This window comes from Panthera onca, chromosome B4, assembly GCF_046562875.1.
Source record: "Panthera onca isolate mPanOnc1 chromosome B4, mPanOnc1 haplotype 2, whole genome shotgun sequence".
NCBI classification, from domain to species: Eukaryota; Metazoa; Chordata; class Mammalia; order Carnivora; family Felidae; genus Panthera; species Panthera onca.
In genome coordinates this window covers 123,422,104-123,449,007 of record NC_138345.1, presented here as the reverse complement: position 1 = coordinate 123,449,007, position 26,904 = coordinate 123,422,104, and the positions used below count along the sequence as shown (strand labels likewise).

General features: G+C 45.5%; 1 protein-coding gene across 2 annotated transcripts in view; it reads left to right on the top strand.

Annotated features, from left to right (window-relative positions):
• Window positions 1–26,904, top strand: part of NT5DC3 (5'-nucleotidase domain containing 3) — a 94,443-nt gene that overhangs the window by 8,894 nt on the left and 58,645 nt on the right. For both annotated transcript variants that reach the window (XM_060656578.3, XM_078449540.2), the window contains exons 2-4: window positions 12,095–12,279; window positions 22,179–22,253; window positions 22,702–22,757. In XM_060656578.3, the coding sequence (XP_060512561.2) occupies window positions 12,095–12,279; window positions 22,179–22,253; window positions 22,702–22,757 (316 nt within the window). The remainder of the gene's footprint in view (window positions 1–12,094; window positions 12,280–22,178; window positions 22,254–22,701; window positions 22,758–26,904) is intronic.

The following is a 26,904-nucleotide window of genomic DNA, read 5'->3' as shown; positions in this document are numbered from 1 at the left end:
AGAAACATGATTACTCTCAGTGTCAGAATGTTGTTTGAGTATCCATTTTATTTAACAAGTATTTTTTGAGTATCGTCTACGTGTGGCTTACTGTATAGTAGCGAACAAGGCAGGCATAGCTAGGGTAGCAGTTTTCAAATGTTTTGCTCACAGGACTTACACACTTAAAATTATTGAAGGTCCCCAAGTTTTTCTGTTTATATAGATTACACTGATAGTGGCTATATTAGAAATTAAAAGTGAGAGATTAAAAAATAGGTATTTATCACTTCATTTGAAATAACAACAAATCTGTTACCTGCTGACATAGATGACACACTTTTTCGATGAAAAATGACTACTTTCCAAAATAAAAGAACCTTAGAAGAATGTCATAGTTTCACATTCTTGCAGATTTCTGCAGTGTCTGGATTAGTGGGCGATGGCTGGGGTCTCTGATCGGATTCCGCATTCTGTCCACTGAGCTGTCAGACACTGCGTGGCCTCTGGAAAGCTCCACTGTAAGTTGGTGAGAAAATAAGAGTGAAAAAGGCAAAACTTCTTATTGCTCCTTTGACAAATCACTGCAAATTGAGAGACTTCAAGCGACACAAATCAGTTATAGCTCTGGAGATCACAAGTCTGAAATGGGTCTCGTCGGGCTAAATTCAGGGTGTTGGCACATGCGTGTGCTAAAAGTCAAAAATGCAGGAGAATGATAAACACCAACGTCGGAGTGGTGGTTGCCTCTTTGGCGGGAGGAGAATGCAGGTGAAGATTTAAGGGGTTTATTTCCTAAACTGGATGGTGGGGATGTAGAATCTCTTTACGTTTCCAGTGTCTTAAAAATCAGTGTTGGTGGTTCTCTGTTCCTTTTAGAGGCTCTAGAGCATGTTTTCTTGCCTTTCCCAGATTCTAGAGGCTTCCTGCATGCTTTGGTTTAGGGCCCCTTTCATTTTCAAAGCCTGCAGTGGTCAGTGGAGCCTTTCCATCACTGTGACGCTGAACGTCCTGTCCTTTCTACACTTAACCCTTGTGACTAGGGCCCACCTACATAAACTAGCCTAGTCTCTCTCTCAAAGTCAGCTGATCAGCAGCCCGCTTTAATCTGCAACCTTAATTCCCCTCTGCCGTGTGAAGATAGCATAGCCACAAATTCTAGGGATTAGGATGTGGATGTCCTAATCGACGGTATTCTGTCTGGCACGTTTAAGCATTATTATAAAACTAGTTTCGATCTCAGAGATCCCATGAAAGAGTCAGGGGACCTGGCTTCTGGGATTATGCCGTTTAGGAAAAATATGAGTTGAATGCATGTGTAAAGGAGATGGGAACTGACATTTATGAAGTGCCTGCTATGTGCCAAATAGTCTGCCAGGCAATGGACCCACATTTTATTGCTTGCTACGTGTATGACCTTGGACCTTCCTAATTTAGCCTTTCTCGTCTGCAAACTGGGTGTCGCAGTGTTTACCCTAGGGAGTTCTTGTGAGCATTAATCAAATAATCAATGGGAAGTGCCCAGTGGATGGTATAGAAGGCATTGATAATTCTTGCCTTTCTACTTCCTCCATACTTTAATGAAAAATTCTTGATAGCTTGCCTAGTATTTGATCTTGTGATATGGCTACACTTTCTTTTTCTAAGAAGTTTCCCTCAGGAAACAAAACAAATACTTTTCTTTTGAGCGGTTAAGTTTTTTTCTTTATTTTTTTTTATTTGACAGAAAGCACGTGCGTGCGCGCACAAGTTGGGGAGGGGAAGAGGAAGGGAGAAAGAGAGAGAGAGAGAAAGAGAGAGAGGATGAATCCCAAGCAGGTTCCATGCTCAGTGCAGATGCAGGGTTTGATCCCATGACGCTGGGATCATGACCTGAGCCAAAATCAAGAGCTAGATGTTCAACCAACTGAGCCACCCAGGCACCCCTGTTTTTTTGTTTTTTCTTTTTTTTTTAAAGTTGGCTCCACACTGGGGGTGAGGCTTGAACTCACAACCCTGAGACGGAGTTACACACTCTACCAACTGTGCGTTTTATCAAATGACTTAAGATTAGGTTGTCATTAAACCATTATCACATGTAATTTTGTTTCAAATGTAGTCCCGTGTGGTTTTATTTTTAGAACGTTGGGAAGCATGATAGATTGTCGCAGAACAATCAAAGTGGCAGATATTATTTACTGAGTAATAAAGATGTTATTTTAACTTCTGATAGGAGTTGTGCAAATGTCATGTGCATTATTAATTATTCAGATGAGTAGTTGTAATTGTCATGGATTGCTCTTCCCTGGACGAAATATCTAAACTAATGGAAAAATGAGAGGTGCTTTTTAGAGTTGCAGATGCAGCACAAATGACTTTGAATTGCCGTCTCGTCTGAGAGGGGAACCGGGCTAAGTTCCCCTTTGCCTTGCTTGTCGGCTCGCGGGTCCTCGGCCTCCCCCACTGCCTGTGATGCTGTCACTACAGAGCTCGTGCGTCATCACTTACTCACTTAGGGTCCCCGCACAGTTCCCTGTGTGGTGGCTGGCACATAGTAGGTGTGCAGTAGTGCTTACTGAAAACGTTCCTGAGGGTTGAGTAAGTGGGAAAACCAGTGTACCAAGACACTACATACTGTGCGACCTTCTTTATATAAAACTCTAGAAAATGCAAATGAATCTGATCAAAAATAGAACAGGGATGCCTCAGTGGCTCAGTGGTCAGCTCAGGTCCTGATGTCGCTGTTCGTGAGATTGAATCCCGCATCAGGCTCCGTGCTGTCAGCGCAGAGCCTGCTTGGGAGAATTCTCTCTCTGTCTCTCTTTCTCTGTCTCTCTGTCTCTCTGTCTCTCTCTCTCTGCCCTTCCCCTGTGTGTTTCTCTCTCTTTCTCTCTCAAAAATAAAACAAATAAACCTTAAAAAGACAATAGAACAGTAGTTGCATGGGGATGGTCTCAAGGATAAAGGGAGAATTCAAGAGGTGAGAGGAAATGTTTGGGGATGCTAAATATGCTTCTTATCTTTATTGGGATGATGGCTTCATATGTGTATACATATGCCAGACCTTGTCAAGTTGTGATTTCTTATACATCATTTGTACCTCAATAGAACTATAAAGTAAAGACAAAGAAATAAGAGAAGGACTCTGGGCTCGCCTGGCTTGAAGCAGGTTCCTACCGCAGGAGCGGGAAGTGTGGCTCGGTGTGAATCCGGTGCTCTAGCCTGGACTGCCAAACACGGCTGGAGGGGTGGCGCGGGATCCCAGAAGAACACAGAATTCGTGTGTTTGGAGGTGGGGAACGGTCATTTCTTATCTAAGGGTTGGGGTGCACTGGACAGGTAACCCCATAATGTTCACCCTCGTGGTGAAAAGGATACATTGGTCACTTGGTTTTGTCTCTGCATCTATGTGCTATTGAAGAAGTAAAGGCGATTTACAATTGAATGGCCATTGGAGAAACTGGGGATACCGGAGAAAGTAGTTTCTGGCTAAAAATAGTTGTATTTGAATCTCTGAGGTCTAATAGCGCTCCCGTGAATCGTCTGTATTTCAAGTCACACTGTTTGGTCTACTCTTAGCTCCCTTACTGTAACTGCTTATTAGCAGAAAGGGTAAAAGTCGTCAGAACCACATCAGATCACGTTTGTTGGCATTAAACATAACATTGTAAACATAAGCGTGACATTTGCATTATGGTCAAATTGTTCTCTAACACATCGGTTGCATTAGGACCCACTCACAGTTTTCAGACAGGTGTCAGTAGAACCGACTGTCTTTGCCCAAGCCTTACTTGACAGGAGGAAGTTGTAACTGGTGAAGTTTGCCAAGAGAAAATCATCTCAGGTGACTGTCTTTTCCTTATTTCACTTGCCAGTTGCAGATGAAACATTAAAAGCTTTACAGTTTGGGTTCAGAACCTTGAGCTCACTTGGGATAGAGACAGTGGAAGGGGGATGTGACTCCTGCTTCAACATAGACACAAAAAGTCCCTATACCTTTTCTTCATATATTTTCAATCTATATGTATCCTTAAAATTTTTTTTAAAAATATTTATTTAATTTTGAGAGACAGAGTGCGAGTCAGGTAGGGGCAGAGAGAGAGGAAGACACAGAATCTGAAGCAGGCTCCAGGCTTTGGGCTGTCAGCACAGAGCCTGACACGGGGCTCAAACCCACAAACCATGAGATCATGATCTGAGCTGAAGTCTGACACTCAACCAACTGAGCCACCCAGGCACCTCTCTATATGTATCCTTTAATTTATTTTTAATTTTTTTTTTTTTTTTACAGTTTATTTATTTTTGAGAGAGAAAGACTGTGTGAATGGGGTAGGGCGGAGAGGGAGGGGAGAGAGAATCCCCAGCAGGCTCTGCACTGTCAGGACAGAGCCGATGTGGGGCTCGAACCCACAAACCGTGAGATCACGACTTGAGCCGAAACCAAGAGTCAGACACTTAACCAACTGAGCCACCCAGGCACCCCTATATGTATCCTTTTAAAAGAAATTTGGAAATCTTGTTGTTTATAACATGCAAGGTTATTTATTTATTCATTTATTTAATTTAAAGAGTGAGTGGAGGAGAGGGGCAGAGGAAGAGAGAGAGAGAATCCCAAGCAGGCTCCACGCTCAGCACAGAATCCCACACAGGGCTTGATCCCATGACCCTGGGATCGTGACCTGAGCCAAAATCAAGAGTCAGATGCTCAATCGACTGAGCCACACAGGTGCCCCAACATGTGAACTTTTTTTTTTAAGTTTATTTATTTATTTTTGAGGGTGGGGAGGGGCAGAGAAAGAGAGAGAGAGAGAACTGCAAGCAGGCTGTGCACTGTCAGCACAGAGCCTGACATGGGGCTCGAACCCATGAACCGTGAGGTGGTGACCTGAGCCGAAACAAAGAGCTTACCTGATTTAGTCACCCAGGCTCCCCACGAACTTTTAAAAGAGAATTTGAAGCCATGTTAAAGAAGTATGAAATAATTAATAAAATATTTTGAATATTTGTGAATATTCATTAAATGCACGAATATGATGAAATACAACCTCAAGTAGAGATTTGGTCAATTTAGAGAAAAACAAATACTTTAAATCTGCTCTTTCGTTGATTTAGGAGCATAGATGTATAGTACAAAGAAATATGACCTTGAGCTGTTACTTTAGTTCCATCTTATTTTCCTTCTTTGTAAGGCAGGGATTATAACTATGTTAAGTGAGGTCTGTGCACCTTCATCTGGGGCCTGGAGAGAAGCAAATGCACGTGATTATTAGCCACGAGGATTCCTTGTTGGCCCATTGAGCCCTGGGAAGGTTCACAGAAAGCTGAGTGGTGGTATATGGGGGAAATGTAGACTTTCCCTCTGTTTTTTGTCACCTCTAAGAAAAAAAGTTGCTTCCTTCTCCTTTTGTCCCCCTTACCTTCTTTTTCTTCTTTGGGACTTCAGATCTGAATGTTCTTTTTTTTTTTTTTTTTTCTTCTGGGAGAATAGTTTGAAGTGTAGGGCTTATACCAAAATGAAAAATCCTAATTAGTTAAAGAAAAATGGCATCTTTATGTCTTTGGATTGTGGTTTGCATTGTCCAAAAATTGAACTTCAAGAATTTTCAAGTGCATTTCAGCTTTTCTCTTTGATCCTATTCTCATTAACGTGTTTTGGTTCAAATATTTGAGATGTTATGTTTGAGCTTCCAAATGGAGCGTACTTTTCCCCGGGGTATGCTTTATTAATATCACTGTAATGAAATCTTTGTATGTAAGTCTTTATCCACATTTCTGAACATTTCCTTAACATAGATTCCCAGAAGGAGAAATAGTAGGTCAAAGGGTATGAATGTTTTCTAGAAAGCATTTCTAGAAAGTTTGAAGTGACTTACACTCCTAAATAGCCAGGAGTGAGGCTGCCCAGTGTCAGCACCAGCACCAACCTGCTCTGTCATTAAAGACAAAACAAGAGGGGCACCTGGGTGGTCCAGTCGGTTAAGCATCCAACTTCGGCTCAGGTCATGATCTCCAGGTTCATGGGTTTGAGCCCCACATTGGGCTCTGTGCTGACAGCTCAGAGCCTGGAGCCTGCTTCGGATTCTCTGTCTCCTTCTCTCTCTGCTCCTCCCCTGTTCCCACTCTCTCTCTCAAAAATAAATAAACATTCAAAACAAAACCCTCAAAAAACAAGAATGGACCCCCCCCCCCCCGCCACAAAGAGTTCACATACAAAATAACAACCAAAGCAACAAAAACATTGGTGCAATCTGATGGAAGGAAAATGGTATCTTTTATTCCTGAGCCAAGTAACACATGCTTCTTATAGAAAAAGAGTAAATGAAGTACAGTAAAACTTTCAGAGAGAGTTAACTTTTAATTTTGTTTATGATTAGAATGGTTGAACATTTACATTTATTAGCCATTTAATTTCCTCTCTTATGGAGGAAATCTCTGATGCTTTATCTTTTTTTTCTTTATTTGGAGACAGAGAGACAGTGAGAGAGAGAGAGAGAGAGAGAGAGGGAGAGAATCCCAAGGAGGCTATGTGCTGTCAGCGTGGAGCTGATGTAGGGCTCCATCCCATGGAACCCTGAGATCATGACCTGAGCTGAAACCAAGAGTTGGATGCTTAACCGACTGAGCCACCCAGGCGCATCCCCTTTATCTTTTTTATTGGATTTTTTTTTTTTCTTTTTACGTAGGCTTCATGTGGAGCCCAGTGTGGGGCTTGAACTCATGACCCTGATATCAAGACCTGAACTGATACCAAGAGTTGGAGGCTTAACCAACTGAGCCACCCAGGCATCCATGGATTTGTTTTTCAATATTTAGCATATTCATATTTTTGCTTTTTACCTTTAAATTTCTGTTTAATATAACCTTTTCCCTCAAATTATTGTTTGTGCTATTTTTGGATACACAGGTTTAGATTGTAAATCTGTGGATGTTTTCCATTTGTGATTTATTGTTATTGCTTTTATATTTGGAAGGATGAGGTAAATAGTAATCTAGCTTTCATACCTTTTAAACATTTTTTTAAGAGCTTTAATTCTTTGACTCACCTGGTGTTTGTTTTGCAGCACAGTATAAAGGAAAATCTTATCTGACATTCTTTTATTATAGTTAGTCAGTGTTTATGTAGTTAGAAAAAGAGAGAATATTCTAGGTGAATTTAATTCAAGTTGGTGCTCAACTACAGCATATTCTGGAGAACAGAGTAATGGTAGATTACCCATCTTGCTGAAAGTTGGGCATATGAACGAGAATTTAAGATTGCAATGATGCTTTAGAGTCTAAACGGGGAATGCATTTAATACTGAATTAAAATGTTAACATTTGTAGGCAGTAAGAATTTTGAATGGCTGAATATGCTTTGAAATGAACTTTTAGTTAGGATCTTTTTTTTTTTTTTAATGTTTTATTTATTTTTTAGAGAGACAGAGACAGAGCGTGAGCAGGGGAGGGGCAGAGAGTGAAGGAGACATAGAAACTGAAACAGGTTCCAGGCTCTGAGTGGTCAGCACGGAGCCTGACGTGGGGCTTGAACCCATGAACTGTGAGATCATGACCTGAGCTGAAGTCAGATGCTTAACCAACTGAGCCACTCAGGCGCCCCTAGTTAGGATCTTTTTGACTGCAAGCAATAAAACATCCAGCTCAAATTGATTTAGCTTAAAAAAAAAAACCAAACAAACCATTTTTAAAGGAAATTTTATGGGCTTGTGCAGTTGGAAAATCCAGAGGTAGTATTAGCTTTGTCTCTTGACCTTGCTTTCTTCCCTACTGGCTTTTTTTTCTTTTTTTTTAAAGTAGGCCTCACGCCCAGCTCTGAGCCCAATGTAGGGCTTGAGCTCCTGACCCTGAGATCAAGATCTGAGCTGAGATCAAGAGTTGGTTGCTTAACTGACTGGGCCACCCAGGGCTCCCCTCTCCCCCACTGGCCTTTTTAAATGTTCTTAGTGATGGCCCCACCCATCTCATTTGATATCCTTTTAGATCCAAGTTTGGAAGAAAAGAATGCCTCTTCTGTGAAATTCGCTTCTAAATCCAGAAATTTTCCTGACTGGAACTTATTGGTACACTTTGGCTATAGGGAAAGTATGATGATGATTGGCCAGAGGGGGTCCTGAGCCTTCTCCAAACGAATTCATGTTGGTGGGGAATTCAGGTGCCGTTTGGCCAGGTCTGGGTCATGTGCTCTCCTCCTGGAGTCAGGAGTGGAATCTCACTGAGGCCACACAGGCCATACAGTTGGGGAGGGCTGATCTCCCAAAGAAACGCAGCTGAGGAGTAGTAGCTGTGTTAGGCAGCTTAGGCTAGGTTATGCTGCATGAGCCCCAGTCTGTGGCTTCCTATAGACAGCTGTAACCAAATTCCTTCTCAGTCATGCAAAGTCTAGTGGGGCCTCAGTTGCCCTCCGTGTTCTAGGCCAGGTGTCTGCCTTGGAGCCAGGCTGTCGTCAGAGCTTTGGACAGAGTAATAGAGCTGTCTCTCTATTTCTTTGTACTAACTGTATAGTCTTGCTGTCATCATCCATTAGGTACAAAAGGAATTCACTTTCTAAATTGGTACCCAGTCTTGTTTCTGTTTTGGGAAAGTACAGAGGTGACTAGTCAAGGGCCCTTCTTCCATTTATACTCTAGAGTCTACAGTTTAGACAGATTGTTTGTCTTTTTGTGAGTGTTTGGCATTCTTTCCTTTTGCCTTGTAATTACTTGTGTTTCTTCTCAGCACGTTTTTGAAGTGGTTTTATGGGGCGTTGAAATCCCTTTTAAGCTTCCCATGTTCCTCGTGTTTATTTTGAGTGATGACAAATTAAACATCTGAGCTTTTTGGTGATGATGTTCATGTGATTAATACACCTTGGGCTTTCCCTCCAGCGGGACACGCCTGGGCAGCCTTTGGAGATGCGCTGGTAGTGACTTTCCATCCCGGCAGGGTTCCTTGATGGCTTCACGTTTTCTTCTCAGGTTGTAGAAAGGGAGAGAGACTTTATTGCCAACCCTTTCTAAACATGAACTTCTAATTTAAACAGGCTGTTAGAACTTCCCATGGAAGGATCATTTGTGAAAGAGCCGTTGGTCACTCTGTAAGTGATCCTGTGTTACTTACTGTGGATAGTGCCATGTGGTCATAGTCAGAAAATAGCATCGTCCGCAGTGTCCCATTGACGATGTAAGGCCAGAAGATCTGTGGTGTTACGTGCGGAAGAGCTTGGGACTACTAGCTTCTCCCTGTCCCGGGACTAGCTCTTGTGAACGGTCTACCTTCGCGTTTGTTTTATTTTTTTAAATGTTACTGCCTTGTTTACTGCCCTCAGTAACAAGTGTCTAAATTTGTAAAAGAAAGCCAAGGTGAATGCCTCATTGATTTTTGACAAAAGAAAAGTAATAAAAGGGACTCGGTGCCTCTTGAAATTTGGATTTTTGGTAGACTCAGCCATACCTAGGTTGTCAGTGGGAGAGAGAGAGGTGCATGTGTTTATAAATTCATTCACTTAGTCACGCATTTGCCTTTGTTGGGTATTCCGTGTGGGAACGTAAAGGCCTGGTTTTAAGTTAGTGTAACATGACAGCTTACCTGGTGACCGTGAATAGGCTTCAGGGGGTGAGCCTCCCTGGGATTTTCTGCAAAATCCGTATGTGCATTTCTCTGGGGAGAGGATTCTGTGGTTTCTATTAGATTCTCAAAGGGATCTAAGCTGTAAAGCTGTGAGGAACCTTCTCAGATGCTCAGAATACCTCGCAGTGGCTAGCCTGGTCTCCTCATTGCAGCTGCCACCCACCCTGTGAAAGCAGTACCTGTTGAGTATTTCAGGTGGCTCCTTAGAATGAAAGTGGGTAACATGGGCCATTCCTAGCCACAAAGAAATGAGCAGAGGGAAGGGGGCGGGGGGAGCAGTGTAGACTCTGGTGAGCACAAAAGTGACGAAGGATTACTTAGAGTAAAGTGTACCCTTCTCAAATGCTTGTTGATTCCTGTAATCCCGGGGAAGAGAGTTAGGAGCACAGATTCTAGAGCCAGACTTGCTGGGTTCAAATCTCGGCTCTGCCATTCAGAGTACTGTGTATACTTCAGCAGATTACGTAATTTCTGTGCTCAAAGGTCCTCATGTATAAAATTGGGATAATACAGTATTTGCTTCATTAGATTGCTGTAAGGATTAAATGAGATAATATAAAGTGCTGTGATAGCACGTAGCATATAGTAGGTGCTTAATAAATATTAACCCCTGTAGTGGAGTCGAGAGATTGTCCTCAGTAATGTAAAGAGCAGTCAGATATGGACGGTTTGAGTTTTGTATGCATGTGTTAGAAATTTGTACCTATCTCCCAAAAAGTCACCTGCTCTCAGCATTTGCCCACTTATGAGCCGTTTTGGTGTGCAGCCATCATAAAAGGTGAAAGAATACAGTCACATATGCTTTCAGGAGGATAGAGTGGTCTGTGTTCTTGTCACAGAATGTTGCATGATGGGGTTCTTGCCATGGAAGGACTAACTGAATATCATATTTCCTTTTTGTTTTTGGAAATCTACTGTACAGTCTTTAATCCTGATTTCGTCGAGGATATGGTGGTTGAAGACCCACAGTCTGAGATTTCACCTCTGTGATCAGTTCATCCGTCATGATTAGGCTCTAGGGGGCTACTCTCTGTCAATGCATCTTCCGACTCCTCTAATAATTGGGAGATGCCTCCCTCTGTAGTTTCATTCTTACTGTCATTATGGGTGGAAAATGAAAAATTATGAACTCTTAACTGTGTTCCATGAAAGTAAAAATCAAACGCAAAGATGGTATCTTCAGACTTCTTTTATAACTTCTTGAAAATGATGTGACACTTTGGGCAGTGCAGAGAGGAGACAGAAGGATGATGTTGTGATAGTTTATTTCACACATGCACCTGTTGGTGGTGATGGGAGAACACAGTGGGGAGAGCACATGAAGCTATACGTACACCGTGAGGCCAACTGCGTAAAACACATCCATGAAACAGTATTGCAACCAATGCATTAAATGTTAGTAGTTTTCTTCTGGGTGAGGAGATGATGTGTGATATTTAAATTATCTAAGTGTTTCTCCATCTTCTGAAATCTGTAACTAATATATGTTCTTTTTAAAATTTTTTTTTTTTTTAACGTTTATTTATTTTTGAGACAGAGACAGAGCATGAACGGGGGAGGGGCAGAGAGAGAGGGAGACACAGAATCGGAAGCAGGCTCCAGGCTCCAAGCCATCAGCCCAGAGCCCGACGCGGGGCTCGAACTCACGGACCGCGAGATCGTGACCTGAGCTGAAGTCGGACGCTCAACCGACTGAGCCACCCAGGCGCCCCTGTTCTTTTTTAAATGAAACAAATCTTCTTGTGATACTGAAACAAAGATTCCTTTTTGTATTATTTTATTTTTGAGAGAGTGTGCACCTGTGCGCAAGCAAAGAGTGGGGCAGAGAGAGAGGGAGAGAGAGAATCCTAAGCAGGCTCTATGCTCCTAGTGCAGAGCCCGGTGTGGGGCTTGATCTCATGACTGTGAGATCATGACCTGAGCCGAGAGCAAGGGTTGGACACTTAACCGACTGAGCCACCCAGGTGACCCCAAAGATTCTCTTTAAATAAAGTTTTATTGAGATACTATTTTTAAAGTTTATTTATTTATCTTGAGAGAGTCAGAGTCAGTGTGAGTTGGGGAGGGGCAGAGAGCGAGGGAGACAGAGGATCTCAGGCAGGCTCCATGCTGTCCGTACAGAGTCTGATGTGGGCTTGAACTCACAAAACTGTGAGATCATGACCTGAGCCCAAACCAAGAGTCAGACGCTTAAGCGACTGGGCCACCCAGGCGCCCGAGATATTATTGACATACTGTACCATTCACCCACTTGAAGGTCTCCCATTTGGTGGCTTTCAGTTCACAACAGCCATCTGGCCATCACTCATCACCAATTGGAGAACATTTTCATCACCCCAAAAGGAGATTCTACACGCGTTAGCAGTCTCTCCGTTTGAGTCACCTATTCTAGACATTTCAGATAAATGGAATCATCCCACATGCAGTCCTTTGTGACTGGCTTCTCATGCTTGCACTTTGGTTGACTCACTGAGGAATCCTACTAACCTTTATTTATCACACGATATAATATACATTCTTTCTTTACTTCTAGACTTGGTGCCTTCAATTATGAACAACTTGTTGAATCCAGACGCCATTTTCTCAAACAATGAGATGAGCCTGTCGGACATTGAAATCTATGGCTTTGATTACGATTATACCCTGGTGTTTTACTCAAAGCACCTCCACACGCTGATATTTAATGCCGCGCGGGACCTTCTCATCAATGAACACCGGGTAAGAGCACAGGGACGTTGTGGTCTCCCTCCTCCTTCTCTTAGACGTTGAGGAGCAGCCGTGAGCGGATCTGGCCCTGTGCCTGGCACACAGACATCACTTAGTAAATTGTTGTTGAATGCATGAGTAGATTTTGTTCCCTTCCAAATGACTTTATCCAGAAGCCTGTTGGTTTTTTTTTTAAACCACTTTTTTTTTTTTAAATTTTTTTTTTTTTAACGTTTATTTATTTTTGAGACAGAGAGAGACAGAGCACGAACGGGGGAGGGGCAGAGAGAGAGGGAGACACAGCATCGGAAGCAGGCTCCAGGCTCTGAGCCATCGGCCCAGAGCCCGATGCAGGGCTCGAACTCACGGACTGTGAGATCGTGACCTGAGCTGAAGTCGGATGCTTAACCAACTGAGCCACCCAGGCGCCCCTAAACCACTTTTTTTAAGGTATGATTGACGTACAAAAAGCTGTACACACCTGATGTATATAACTTGATGAGTTTGGGCATAGTGTATGCTTGTGAAGCCATCACCACCACCAAGGTCATAAACCATCTGTCACCTCCCAAAGTTTCCTCCTGCCCCCTTCATTATTATTATTGTTATTTGCGTGCGTGTGTGCACTTAAAATAAGATCTACCCTCTCAGCAGATGTTTTAGCAATATAGTGTTGTTTGCTGTAGGTGCTGTGCTGTGTAATAGATCTCCAGAACTTGTTTATCTCCCATCACTGGAACTTTGTACCGGAAAATAGTTGCTTTTTTTTTTTTTTAAATCTCTAGAGGTCTCTTTAATGAAAGATTTTCAAGTTATGCGTTAGCGGAGATTGGGCTACAGACTCTGTGCTCTCATTTCTCGCTGAGTGGTGACGGAGTTTCTCCCAGAGCTGATGAACCGGCAGCCTGCTGAGCTCTGGTTAAAAGAAATCCTTCAAATAATAGGCAATATTTTAACCTCATCACTGACTGGAGTTGTTCTGTTCTGTTCTGTTTTATTTTATTTTATTTTATTTTATTTTATTTTATTTTATTTATTTTAGTTAATCAATTTATTTATTTTTGAGAGAGAGAGAGAGAACACACATGGGAGGGGCAGAGAGGGAGGGAGGGAGGGAGGGAGGGAGGGAGAGAGAGAGAGAGAGAGAGAGAGAGAGAGAGAGAGGGAATTCCAAGCAGGCTCCACAGTCAGCATGGAGCCCAATGTGGAGGCTCAATCCCACGAACCCTGAGATCATGACCTGAGCTGAAATCAAGAGCTGGAAGCTCAACCAGCTGAGCCACCCAGGCACTCCTGACTTGAGTTGTTCTGTTTTGTTTTGTTTTATTTTATTTATTTTCATTAATTAATTAATTAATTTATTTATTTATTTTTGAGAGAGGGAGAGAGAGAGAACAAGCATGGGAGGGGCAGAGAGGGAGGGAGGAAGGGAGGGAGGGAGGGAGGGAGGGAGACAGAGAGAGAGAGAGAGAGAGAGAGAGAGAGAGAGAATTCCAAGCAGGCTCCACAGTCAGCATGGAGCCCAATGTGGAGGCTCAATCCCATGAACCCTGAGATCATGACCTGAGCTGAAATCAAGAGCCAGAAGCTCAACCAGCTGAGCCACCCAGGCACTCCTGACTTGAGTTGTTCTGTTTTGTTTTATTTTATTTTATTTATTTTCATTAATTAATTAATTTATTTATTTATTTTTGAGAGAGGGAGAGAGAGAGAACAAGCATGGGAGGGGCAGAGAGGGAGGGAGGGAGGGAGGGAGACAGAGAGAGAGAGAGAGAGAGAGAGAGAGAATCTTCCAAGCAGGCTCCACAGTCAGCATGGAGCCCAATGTGGAGGCTCAATCCCATGAACCCTGAGATCATGACCTGAGCTGAAATCAAGAGCCGGAAGCTCAACCAGCTGAGCCACCCAGGCACTCCTGACTTGAGTTGTTCTTATATAAAGAACATTTGACTGTCTTCTGGTGCATAGTGTTGTTGAGACCTTATAGTAAGGAAGGCAAAAAGAAACACTCAGAACCCAACGTGCTTTTCTGTAGTCCACTTTGAGTATCTATTTCCAGAACCTGAGTGAGAAGCATCCTCAGAGGTCAGCAGGTCCTAGTGCCCTTTGAGAACCCCCAGAACGCCCCGAGAAGTGCAGCTCCAGGGTCTGTCTCAGACCGGGGTGCATTTCTGCAGGGAGCACTTCTGATTTGGCGGGTCGAACAATTCTGCCTTCAGACAGCTTTCACCATCGATCTCTTCTCTTTTATTCCTTCACATATTCCTTCAGCCTTTACTAAGTACCCCCTCTGTGCCAGGCCCTGTGGTAGAAGCAGGGGGAGTGAGGATGAGTAGCATATGGGGACCAGCACTGTAGTGGGGAGGCAGTTGTGTAAGCAGAGGAATTATGCGGCCACCTCCTGGAGGCGTCTCCGTGCGTCTGAACAAAGAGCTAGGGATGTGTAGAGGATGTTGGGACAACTTTCTCTGCCTGAGGGAATTAGGAGAACAACAAAGAAGGTGATACTTCCAGGACCCCGGGAGGAGTTTGTCAGCAAAGTTGGGCTGGGGTGGGCAGACCGGCAGGTGTGCGAAATCTAGAAACCTAGATCAGGAGAACTAATGTTCTATACCTGATTTATCTGCTAGGATAGTGTTTAGTCTACTGGGCTATGTGTTCTGTAGTCCTGCCATTATGCTGGCCAAGATGTCTCTTTTTCCAGGCTGGTCATTCTGAGTTTTTTCAGCCATTCCCATTTGGCTGCCTTTCTGGTCTTTTATCATTCTCAGTTACCCTTCTTTGTGTGTGCTCTGGTTTATCCCCCTCACATGTGAGTCCCCAAACTGAAGATGTTAATGCAGGTGGGGTCTGACTAGTATGGAATAGAGGGAGACCCTCACCTCCCTGGTTCTGGATACCATACCTTTATTAATGCTGCCAAAGTTTCCATTGGTTTTGGATCCTCACCATTTGAGGCAGCATATTTCCTGATCCCCTCAGCTTTTGGTTATCAGTGGACTTAATAAGCAAGTCATTTTCTCCTTATTCAAAATTCAGTAATGGCATGTGTCAAAAATAACCTTCCCTTCTGCCATTAAGCCAACAGGCAGCTTTCTTTAGTTATGGCCACTTTCCCATATGTAAACCCATCTAGCCACTTGCCATCCAGCTGCATTTGCCCATCTGTTCAGGAGACTCTCTTTTCTTCCATCGAACCTGCAGACGTTTCCCCTGACTGTGAGGATGAAAGCAGAGTGTGAACTAGCTGGTCCTGCCCTCACTGCCCTGTCTGCCAACCTGCACCACCTGTCCACGACCCCATGGGGAGGTTGAACTGAAGGGGTGTTGCATTGCTGATGGCCTTCTAGACCTAGGTCATCTGTGGCATTTGCTGTGACTTTGATTATCACTCGTAAAATAGCGGTCATTTTATTAACAATCCTGTCTGTTGATTTTCTGCTTGGTGCTAGAAGTGCAGGTTCTGGAGCCTGACTGCTGGTGTTCAAATCCTGACATTCACCACTTACTTCTCAGGTAGTCTCGAGAAACTCACCTGGTTTCTCTGAGCCTCAGTCTCTTCCTCTGTGAAATGGGTACAGTAACAGTACTGTCCTCACAAAGTCGTTGTTGTAATTAAATGAGTTAATATATATAAAGTGCCTGGCCCATAGAAAACAATAAATGTTAGCCATTACTGCCTTTCTTTCTTTCTTTCTTTCTTTCTTTCTTTCTTTCTTTCTTTCTTTCTTTCTTTTCTTCCTTCCTTCCTTCCTTCCTTCCTTCTTTTCTTTTCTTCTTTCTTTTCTTTTTTTCTTTTTCTTTCTTTCTTTCGAGAGTGCGCACACAAGAGAGACCCTGAATAGGCCCCTTGTTGTGTAGAGCCCAATGCGGGGCTTGAACTCAGGAACCATGAGATCATGACCTGATCTGAAATCAAGGTCAGATGCTTAACCAACTGAGCTACACAGGTGGCCCACTACTGGTATTTCTAATATGTGTGACAACCATACAAATAGATGTTGTCTCTGTTTTACAGGTGAGGAAACTGAGGCTAATGGAGATGAGCACATAGTTCAAAGCCGTGAGATCAGTAGGAGACAGAATCAGAATTTGAACTCAGATCTGTTTCCAAGGCATAAATATTCTTTATTCCATGTTGTTCCTTGTGGGATTAATAACACCTTTCATTTCCACCCTGTTGTTCATATGGAAATAAAATATTCATGATGATAAAAAAAATTATGAAGATAAAAAATGTATGAAATGTGGGGGGAAAAGGGAGATGAAACAGGTGGGGAAAAAGAGGTACAATCATGATTATAAAAGCTTCTGGACTTAAGATCACTGAAGTTTCATTCCTATTATGTCTGTTTGTTGCTTGGATAAAAGAAATAAGTCATAACACTAATTATGTCAGGCATATTAATAGAGTCAATTATGCTTATGCAGATTTTTCTCTTGCTCTGATTAAACAAAATAATTCTTCCAAGAGGCATTTAATTTGGTGCCATTTTTCCTGCCAAAGACTAAATGTACTTGTAGAGATGGAAAGACATCTGCTTTTGAGATGCACAGTAATAGAACAGTAAGTTTGCAATTTAGCATCTTCCCAAAAAGCAAATGTAAAAGTTCTAGCCCCTTAATTATGCTTTTTTTTCTTTTTTTTTTTTCAGAAAAAGAAGTTTTCATAAAAATAGAACAAAATATAGGGTAATGACTGTATTTTCCTTTCATGGGTCCACCAAGGAATAGAAGGAGAGTGATAAGAGTTCTTGACTTCATGTTCCACATCCCTCATCAGTGTTCCCTGTCATTAACAGGCACTGACATTCACCCGTTTTTTTCAAATCTGGAGCCTAACATCAGCCATGACGCCTCACATTCTCCTGTGCTCCATGTCTGATCTCTCAGCAAATGCTATGGGTTCTTGCTTTCTCCTTTTTTATTAAAAAAAATTTTTTTTAATGTTTATTTTTGAGAGAGAGAGAGAGAGAGAGATCATAAAGGGGAGGAGCACTGAGAGAAGGAGATGCAGAATCCCAAGGAGGCTCCAGACTCTGAGCTGTCAGCACACAGCCCGATGTGGGGCTTGAAGTCCCGAGCCGTGAAATCGTGACCTGGGCTGAAGTTGGATGCTTAACTGACCTAGCCACCCAGGTGCCCCTTCTTCTTTTTCTCTTTTTAAAATAAACCGTTAATTTTAGGAGAGTTTTAGGTTTTTAGATAAGTTGCAGAGGTAATACCAAGAATTCCTGTGTCTACACATGCCTGGTTTCCTCTTGATCACAGTTTACTGTGGTACATTTATCGCAGCTGAAGAACCACGTTCATAATGTTATTATGAACTTAATGAAGTCCATAGTGGGTTCAGATCCTCTTAGTTTTTACCTGATGTTCTTTCCCTGTTCCAGGGTCCCATCCAGGATGCCACATTACATTTAGTTGTCATGGTTCCTTAGGCTCTGCTTTGACAGTTTCTCACAATTCCCTGTTTGTAATGACCTTGCAGTTTTAAAGAGTACTAGTCAGGTATTTTTTAGGATGCCTTCTCTTGGGATTTGTCTGCCATTTTTTTTTTTCGTAATTAGACTGAGGTTGTGGGTTCTGGGAGAGGAAGACCATAGAGGTAAAGTGCCATTCTCACCATATCGTATCAAGGGTGCGTGCTGTCTACATGACTCACCGCCATTGATGTTGGCCTTGATCACGTGGCCGAGGTGTGTTTATAGCGTCTCTGCACCGTGAAGTTACTCTTTCCCTTTCTATGCTCTGCTCTTTGGGAGGGGGTCGCTCTGTGCAGCTGTGAGCTCTCTTCTCACTCTTTCAAAAGATACTCGTTCAAAACATGTTCTAACTCCATCCCCTTCTCCCCCCTCCCGACCACCACCTTGGGCCAGGCCACCATCACCCTCTGACCATATCACTCCTGGACCCAAGGCCCCCTGAAGCCCTCCCAGCACACTTGGAATGACAGAGAAGGCCTTCCGTTGCTCCCACACCCCCACTTTCCCCCCCCACCTGTCCTCACACCAGAGTTCTCGTTGCCCCTTGAACTGCCAGGGCCTTTGCACCTGCTCTTCCTCTGCTTTGGACGATCCCTCCTGGCCCCAGGCGGTCTGAGGCCTTGCTCCTCAACTTCTTATTCTTTTCTTCAGCTCTCCAAGCCCTTGTAGAACGTCTGCTCTGTATTACTTCTCACCACGGGGCATTCTGCTGGGTGTTTGTGTACGTCCGCCTCCCCATGGTGGGATGTAAACTTAGGTCAGCGACTGTGCGATCTGTTCCATCTGTTTGCTCCTGCCGTATTCCCAGGCCCTGGCGTAAAGGACCCGCTCAGTAAGCACGTGACCTATTTATTGAATTACACGGTTAGATGAGAGTGTTGTGCCTGGTGTGGAGTCACCATTCGGATGCAGGTTGTTTTGTCCTCGCTTCCCATTTTGTGAAGATTTTGGAGAGCTTTGTTTTCATGCCCTTTTGCCCTGCCACTGACTAGACGCATAATTTAGACTCCTGAAACGTTCAGAGACCTCTGAAAAACCTATATTTATCGGCATCTAGACCTCAGGAACTCAGCAGCGGTGCTGTGATGTATAGGTTGCTAGCCCTGTGGAGAGCTCTGTAATTAGCTGGAGACGCGGCCAAGCCGCAGACCTGGAGGGACAGTGTACACATTTCTGGGTATGCAGAGTGGGCACTCCTGGGTATTAACTGCTTGAAGCTGTAAGGGACATTTCTGGAGCATCTTGCTCCACCTTTGTCCCCATGTGATAGCCTGCTCAGATTACCCTTGGAATTAGAACCAATCCAGGTGCTGAAGGAAACCAGACAGGGTTAATCAAAATCCCCAGTGTCGTTAGGTCTTTTATCTTTTTATACCCTTTGTTCTGCTTTTAGAGACACCAGTAATCTTCACGACACATTGAGTGAGTCATGTTTTTCAGGCTGGTGGAAAGTTTCTCAACTCTGAAGAGTCCAGAAAATCTGGTCCTAGGCCAGTGGAGAAAAGCATAGCCCCCTGGCTGATGGGAGCAGCTCTGGCTTCCTCGATGGGACAAGCCTGTTGACGGTTATTCTCAGAGATGCCGTGAGCTCGTGTATGTGTGTGCACACAGGCCCGTGCACGTGCGCACATGTGTGGGTTGGAAAGGGGCCCGCCGTGAGGACATTTTTGACTTGATTGGTTGCAGGGGAAATCACAATTCAGGGGGCACGAGTGGAGCAGAGAAATCACCCCAAGTCTGTTTCATTTTTCATATGAAGGAAGGGGTGGGGGGGTTAAATGACTTGCCTGAAGTCCTCTGGGAAGTAGCAGAGGCTAGAAGAGGGGGTCTCAAAGCCCAGGCCTCCCGATTCCTAGTCCAGCAAAGCAACTCTGTTTCACTGCAGCTTGCTACGGCTACGTGCCAGAGACTGCCCCGCCACCCCTCAGGCTTCCTTTTTTTTTGCTTTTTGTTTTCCTAATTAAAAATAAATTTTTTAAAAGATTTTATTATTACTATATCTGATGTGGGGCTTGAACTTACAACCCCAAGATCAAGAGTTGCATGCTCTGCCGACCTAGCCAGCCAGGGGCTCCCCCCACACGCGTCCTTTGCTTTCTTCCCTCTACTTCACCTGCGGTAGGTCTCCTGGTATCCTTACTTTGGAGATGAGAAAACCGACACTTAGAGACTTGCCAGGGTCACCCAGCTACACAGAGTAAGACTGGGATTTGATGCCTGGTCGCTCAGCGCTGGGGCCTGTGTTCTTTGTGACAATAGTGTCTCGTGAGGCCCTTTCAGCTGCCTGTGACATAAAAACATGGTGTGTCTATCGGGAGTGGCTCCCCAAGAATACACCGCTCTGGGGCCCACGGGTGGGTGCGTGGCCGTGTCTCCCTGTGATGTCTGTGTGCTGCTGGGGAGTCTGGATAGACCTCGTTCAGAGAAGAGCCGCCACAGCCTCCAGGAGTCTGTGCGCAGAGAGCGAACCCTCTGTCTTTGGTTCTCGCGCCGGTGGCCAGCCCGGTGTCCCACCGTGAACCTCCTGAGCGAACCCACCGGGCGGTCGGACGCGGCAGGCTCTGCCGTCACAGGATGGGCGTCTCCTACGGTGGCTCAGCGTTCATCAGAGTTGATTACAGGTGGTTGACGTGGACTCGGGTGTGACTCCGACTGGGCTCAAGTCCGGCCCAGCCTCTGTCTATCTCTGTGAGCCTGAGCCGTTCGCTTGACTCCACTTCTCAGATTATTCAACGAACGGACATGAGATGCTCGACCTCCTCCGTGCTGGTGCCGTGAGGAGTACGTAGAATAAAGTCGCAGACGTGTCCAGAACAGCGGGTAGCACGTGGCTCAGTGAAGAAGCACCTGTCTCAGGAACGTTGAAGTATCTTCCCCGGGTCCTCCCCCTTCCTCCTCACTCCCAAGTTCCGGAGGAGACTCCAGGGATGGGCAGGATCGCGGTGCCGTGTGGTGGGTTCCGGGCATGTGTGTGTGAAGTGTGTGAAGTGTGTTAGTAAAGACACAGAACCGCACACAGCGTTCAGAGGTCTTGGAAACGCCCCTGAGTGGAAATAGCGTTTGGTGATTTCTTGGCATGAGTGGCGGGCATCAGATAAATGAGCTCAGATATGACATTTCAGTCAGCACTTTGTGCAGCTCGGACACTTGCCGCGTGCAGTTCAGCTGGTGGGAGCAGGAAGCGTCCTCACCCAAACGTGGCCCTGGTCACGACAGGTTAGTCCAGTCCTGCAGAGAGGCTCCTGTGCGTCTTGATAGCTGTCTAGGTTTTTACGTAAGCAGTTGACATCGTGATTGGGAGATCCTGGTGACACAGCCTCTCTAGGCTCAGGAGTACTCTTTTGTCCCGCAAGACTGTACTCCAAGGGCAGAGGGGAGTCGGGAGAGCAGGCAAAAAGGCCCAGGCCAGACCCCCCGCCCCCACCGCATCCCAGCTGTGTGGCCAGGCCACATTGTTTCATTCAGTGCCCTGGTGCCCCATCTGTAAAATGGGAATGGTAGGGCCCGTGTGCAGTAGGAGCAGATACCGTGCTCGGTACATTGGTGCTCCCCTTGGGGTAGCTGGTGTTCTAATTCTGGGATTTGGGGAGGGAGAGAAGGACTTGGATGCCTAGTCCAGTAGATAAGAATGGAGCTGGGATTTTTGCAGAATTCGAAGAATGGTTTAAGAATAGGAAATGCCAGGGGAACCTAGCTGCCTCTAGAAGTCATTGTGTATTCTGAGTCACAGTGTTCGAGCAGCAACTGGGTACCACACGCTGAGGGAGGGGCCCTCTTGGCCCGAGTGGGTGGGAGACTGCACCTGATAACGGTGAGGTCTTTCCAGCCCCCGAAGGGTGAGCAGCGGCTGACAGTCCAGATGAGGAAAGCAATGAACGCTATATGGAGGGCCCCTGCCCCCCTTTGAAAAGTTTTCTGCTTGGGTTGCTTCATGAAACCTGGTAGTGGGGCCATGCAGGGGGCTCATACACTGAGGTGCTCACATGTGAGCTGAATGGATGGCTGATAACGTGTTGGAAGAAGTTGTGCTTCCAACAGAGGGGACTATTCATCAGCAGCCTTAAATACAGTAGGAGGAAGTGAAGTCTTGGAGGTAGAAGCAGATGTGTCTCTGGGGTCTTAGGGAAATAGGAGCCCCAAGGCAGAGGGATGGGATGGGCAGAGGGAGTTAAGACGAGAGAAGCTGGGGCAGGGGTGAGGCCTTACCTGTGTCTGGGCAGGTAGACGGGAGTGGGTGGAGGGAGGGCACTGTGGCCAAGAGGAACTTGGTCTGAGAACAGAGGGCCAAGCTGTGCTCTGTCCTGACCCCGTCTTCCCACCAAAGTACATCAGCCACCTCAGCTTTTGTACAGGGACCGGATGTGATCCGTGTCTTGAACTCAGTACGTTGTTAGCTGAAAAATGGTTCCTTTCTTTTTTTCTTAGTATCCGGTGGAAATCAGGAAGTATGAGTATGACCCAAATTTTGCCATCCGTGGACTTCACTACGATGTGCAGCGGGTAGGTTTCACCCTCACGTTCTTTTACAGTTTGTTGGTGTTTGGGAAGAACATGTACTCTTGGTGCTTTTCTTTGCTGAACACAGAACGTGATTTTCAGTTATATTCTTTGGGGCTGCAGAACTGAATGATTTAAAAAACATCTTTAGATAAAGTCTTTTTCAGGAGACTATGTGTTGGAAAAAATGAGTGAATGCATTAGCCATTTGGAAGATACTGTTTATTTCTAGAAGGAAGAGCCAGTTGTCATATTGTTTTGCAGATTTTGCAGTCATTTCCTTGGCAGGTTGCATGGTGCTTTAATCAGCAAGCAGGGTCCGTGTCAGATACATACAGGGTACTTCCTTGTCATGTCAGCCTGGTGCTGACACGATTTATAACCCACAGTCCTCATAAACATGCTGTCTGTTCTGCGCTACTCACCTGTGCATGTGTTTATGTTTTTGAAGGCGGTTTTGATGAAGATAGATGCTTTTCATTACATCCAGTTGGGAACCGTCTACAGGTAAGAGTAAGAGGAGGTAAATTAAATTCACCCAAAGTAACCAAATGGTTTTGGGTTTCAAGACCCACTGACCGCTTAGTGATGCAGAGGGTTTCTGTGTGCGTATTTGTGATTTATTCACTCATTCCTTCAGGAACATTGATTGGCACCTACTGTCATGCCAGGTCTGGAGGGTTTGGCTTATGAGGATGCTCCAAGGAGCTGGGAGTGTAGGTTGGAAGCCATGTAAATAAACCAGTGACTGCAGTCCGTAGTGACGAAGGCGATGATGGATGTGTGCTGAGACCATGAAGGGGCACTCTGGGGGACTCTGCGGGAGGAGGGCTCTCCAGAGGTGTCTGTCTGCCAGCTGAGTGAGGGTTCTGGGATACGGGTTTGGGTGGGGAGGGGTGCTGGGGTTAGGCAGCGGGTTCCGGTTCCCACCATGGCAGTTGAGTAGTTTGGATATTAAGACATTCCCCCCTCCTTGCCCCCCATTTATTAGAGTTAATAGAAGTACTTAGTTCAGGCTGAAATCTTTGAAACTGAACATGAAGGATTTTGCCTTTTCTAATTCTTGAATTTGGGGAGGATTTGGGAGTGTCGTTATTGTACCTTAAAAACAGAGGTGTGCATATCTTAGATTCTTCTTTCACAAACTTTTTATTTTTTTTATAATTTTTCTTAATGTTCATTTATTTTTGAGACAGAGATCGAGTGAGTGAGAGCGGGGGAGGGGTAGAGAGAGAAGGAGACACAGAATCGGAAGCAGGCTCCAGGCTCCAGGCTCCGAGCTGTCAGCACAGAGCCCGACACGGGGTTTGAACTCACGAACTGTGAGATCATGACCTGAGCCAAAGTCGGACGCTTAACCAACTGAGCCACCCAGGCGCCCCACAAACTCTTTATTAAAGTTAACATTTTTTTTATCCAAGTTAAATATGTTCACAGAGTCAGTGCTGAAAGTGTTGTGGTGGGCAGCAGTCCTGTGTCCCCCCCCCGCCCTCCAACCCCTTTACACGCTTGATTTTTTTTTTGTTTGTTTGCATTTTTCTTCCAGTAATGTGCTTAGTTTTCATATTTCTGTTTCCTAATTTATTAATTCTGGACATCATCTCTGCCACGGGACAGGACTTGGCGTGCACACACACACACGGCTTCTGCAGTCTCGTTTCTAGAGCCTCGTGACGGTCCACGTGTGCCTGTTCCTCCAGTGTTGGTCATTGTTTGCATCGTGACTCTTCAGTCTTATTCCTTCTTAACACCACGTCGTGCACCGTGACTGCTTTCTTCCTTGTACAGCGTGTGCCTTTTCTTAGATTTCATAACAACATCATTCTTTATTTGCTTCGTTTTCCGTAGAGGTGTCCCTGGTTTTTTCTAAATGCCCCATCACAGATATCATCCGTGTGTTTATTTCCCAACAGTTCAAATGTTTTAGATAATCTATCACTTACTTTTTTTTTTTTTTTTTAATTGACTACCCTTCTCTGATTGCTCATCCTGGAGCTTGCGTTGGCCTCTGTCCCCATTCCCTGGTTCCCGTCCCTTCCTCTCTCTGGTTTACTCCCTCGTTTTGCTGGAGCACATCCTCCAGGAGCTCCCCAGTGCCTCACAGGGCTGAGCCTCTCTGGGGGGGGCTGTGGCGGTTATTCGGTTCCTCTCGTTGGTGTCCCTTGTGGGCCTCTGTTCTCCACTTGCTGTGTCAGGCACTTGCTTTGTGTCTTCCGGTGAACATACTGAAATGTCTTGTCTGCTGATGTTTTTGCTCTCACTTCCCTTGACTTTTGGAGTAGTTTATTCTTTTATTATCATTTTAATGGTGTTTCAGAGGGGAGAAGAGATGGCGATGCTGATGAGAATAATAGGACTGGTGATAATACACAGCCACTAGCGAACGTGACGTCTGGCTACGGCACAGACACCGTCACCAGGGCTTTATTTCAGTTAACTCGTTGATCCTCGGAATAACCTTGTGAGGCTTTTACTAGTATTACCACAGAGGTCTTAAGCAACTTGCCCAAGGCCGCACAGAAGTAGGATTCAGACCCAGGGCCTGTGGTCTGGGCTTGTAGGCGTGGCTGGCTCCAGGGGCCAAACTGACCTCTCACAACTCTTTCCATCTTTTGGCTCTCTCCCTCTGGCTTTGCTCCAGGCAGACCCCTCTGTGTGATGCACCCAGCACCCCCCCAACCCCCCGCCCCGCCCCAGGTCAACAGGAGAAGGGGACTCTCTCTTGCCAACAGGTACAGCCGGTCTCGGAGTGCGTGAGGCAGTGCACAGGGTGCATGTGTTCCTTTCCTCTGAGTTCTTTCTTGCTGCTCACCACCAGTTCATGCTGGCCTTCTCCCACGGTATGGTTTTCCTCCCTTGCTGCTTCTTGAAGTCTCACCCATCCTTCCTTCAGTGCGGACTTGCGGGGAGGTCTCACCCTGCCCTCTCAGCCTGACCTGGTCTTTCCTTCCTCTTCTTGGACGATGCCGTCCTGTGGCTCCTGATTGTCTTGTTTCTTCTTCTGTAGGCAAGTTGTCCACCATGTCAGGGAGTATGGGGCAGAGCCAGACGCCCACCAAGGCGTTTGGAGAAGGAGTGTCCAGGTTTAGGTCCTGGGACGGTCGCTGTGGCCGCAGTGCCGAGGGGATGTGGTGGGCCGAGGGGGCTCTGGGGTCACACTTCCTGAGCGTGGACCCCAGCCCCACTGCTCACATGTGTGTGGCCTTGAGCAAGTTCTTGGCCATCCCAAAGCCTTGGTATCCTCCTCTGTAAGATTGGCATAACTCCACTGCCTGCCTCAGGGTGACTCGTCGTGTAGACCAGAGCATGCTCAGGGCGCAGAAGCACGCGGAATGCCCTTCCTTTTCCCTTAAAAGGGGTGAGAATGAGCCCATGGCTGGGCAGAGTGCCCCCTCCTCAGCCTCACTCGTTTCTGAGACCTGCTGCGGGTGCCCGGCTCCCACATCAGTTCGACTTTTGTGTTGTGGGCTGTGGGAGTGGATGCCACGGGGCAGAGGAGGAGGCAGACTGGCTGTCCCCACAGTCCCATTTTGTACCCATGATTTAAGTTCTTCATGGGGACCTTGTGAAAGCTGCATTTGCTCTCATCACAGGCACATTTGCTAACACCTCTGTATACTCTTCTGTCTTCTCAGTTATGCCAGGAGGGAGGCGCTATCATTGTTCCCCATTTTGAAAATGGCAGTGAGACCCAAAGAGGTTAAATTCCTTGTCCAGGTGATAGCCCTACTAATTAAGGAAGCTGGGATTTGAACCCCGGACAGACTCGGTCAGATTTGCACTCCTAACCTTTCTATTTCTCGCAGTCACACAGGGCTGTATAAGTAGTTTCCATTTTTTTTTTTTTTTTAAAGTTCGTTTATTTTGAGAGAGGGAGTCAGAGTGAGTGGAAAAGGGGAAGAGAGAGAGGGAGACAGAATCCTAAGCAGGCTCTGCACGGTCAGCTCAGAGCCCGATGCTGGGCTCGAACCCACGAACCGTGAGATCATGAGCTGAAATCAAGAGTCAGACTCTTTACTGACTGAGCCACCCAGGCACCCCCCCCCCCCCCCCCACCAAGTAGTTTCTATTTTGATCCTAGCGCTGGTTGAGGTTACATCTAGGTGCAGGCGGTCCCCCAAGCCCCCTCCCTCCCCACCAGCCTGTCGCGGAATTCAGCTGGCTGCAGCTGGCTTTCTCCCTGCTTTTGAGCTGACCTTTGGTTACTTGGGCCTTAAAGATGCAGCTTGTGAGGTTCCATGCCGGTGAGTGTGTCTTAGGGTAGTGCCTAGTTTGGGGGCGGAAGGATGACTCCCCCAGCAGAGTTCTTCCACTTTTTATAGTTTCTTTCTAAGTGTTAGAGCCTTAGGCGTGTGCACGCCTGAGCCCTGATACTTCAGCAGGAGCTCTGCCCCAAGGTCATTGTCCAGACTGATCTGGTGAATGATAAAGTGCAATGTATCAAGTTAACCAAGATCGGGGGCAAAATATTAATGCATCTCCTTGGGTATTTTTGAAAGTTCTATGAGGGTGGAGAACAAAGGGAAAAGGTTGAAATTAGATTCCCATCACAGCTGCATGTCAGCCATCAATTACAGCTTGTATGTGTTGTTGGCCAGGTGATTTTATATGATAAGCAGCCTGTTCATATTAGTAACTAAGACTCTTATTGCAT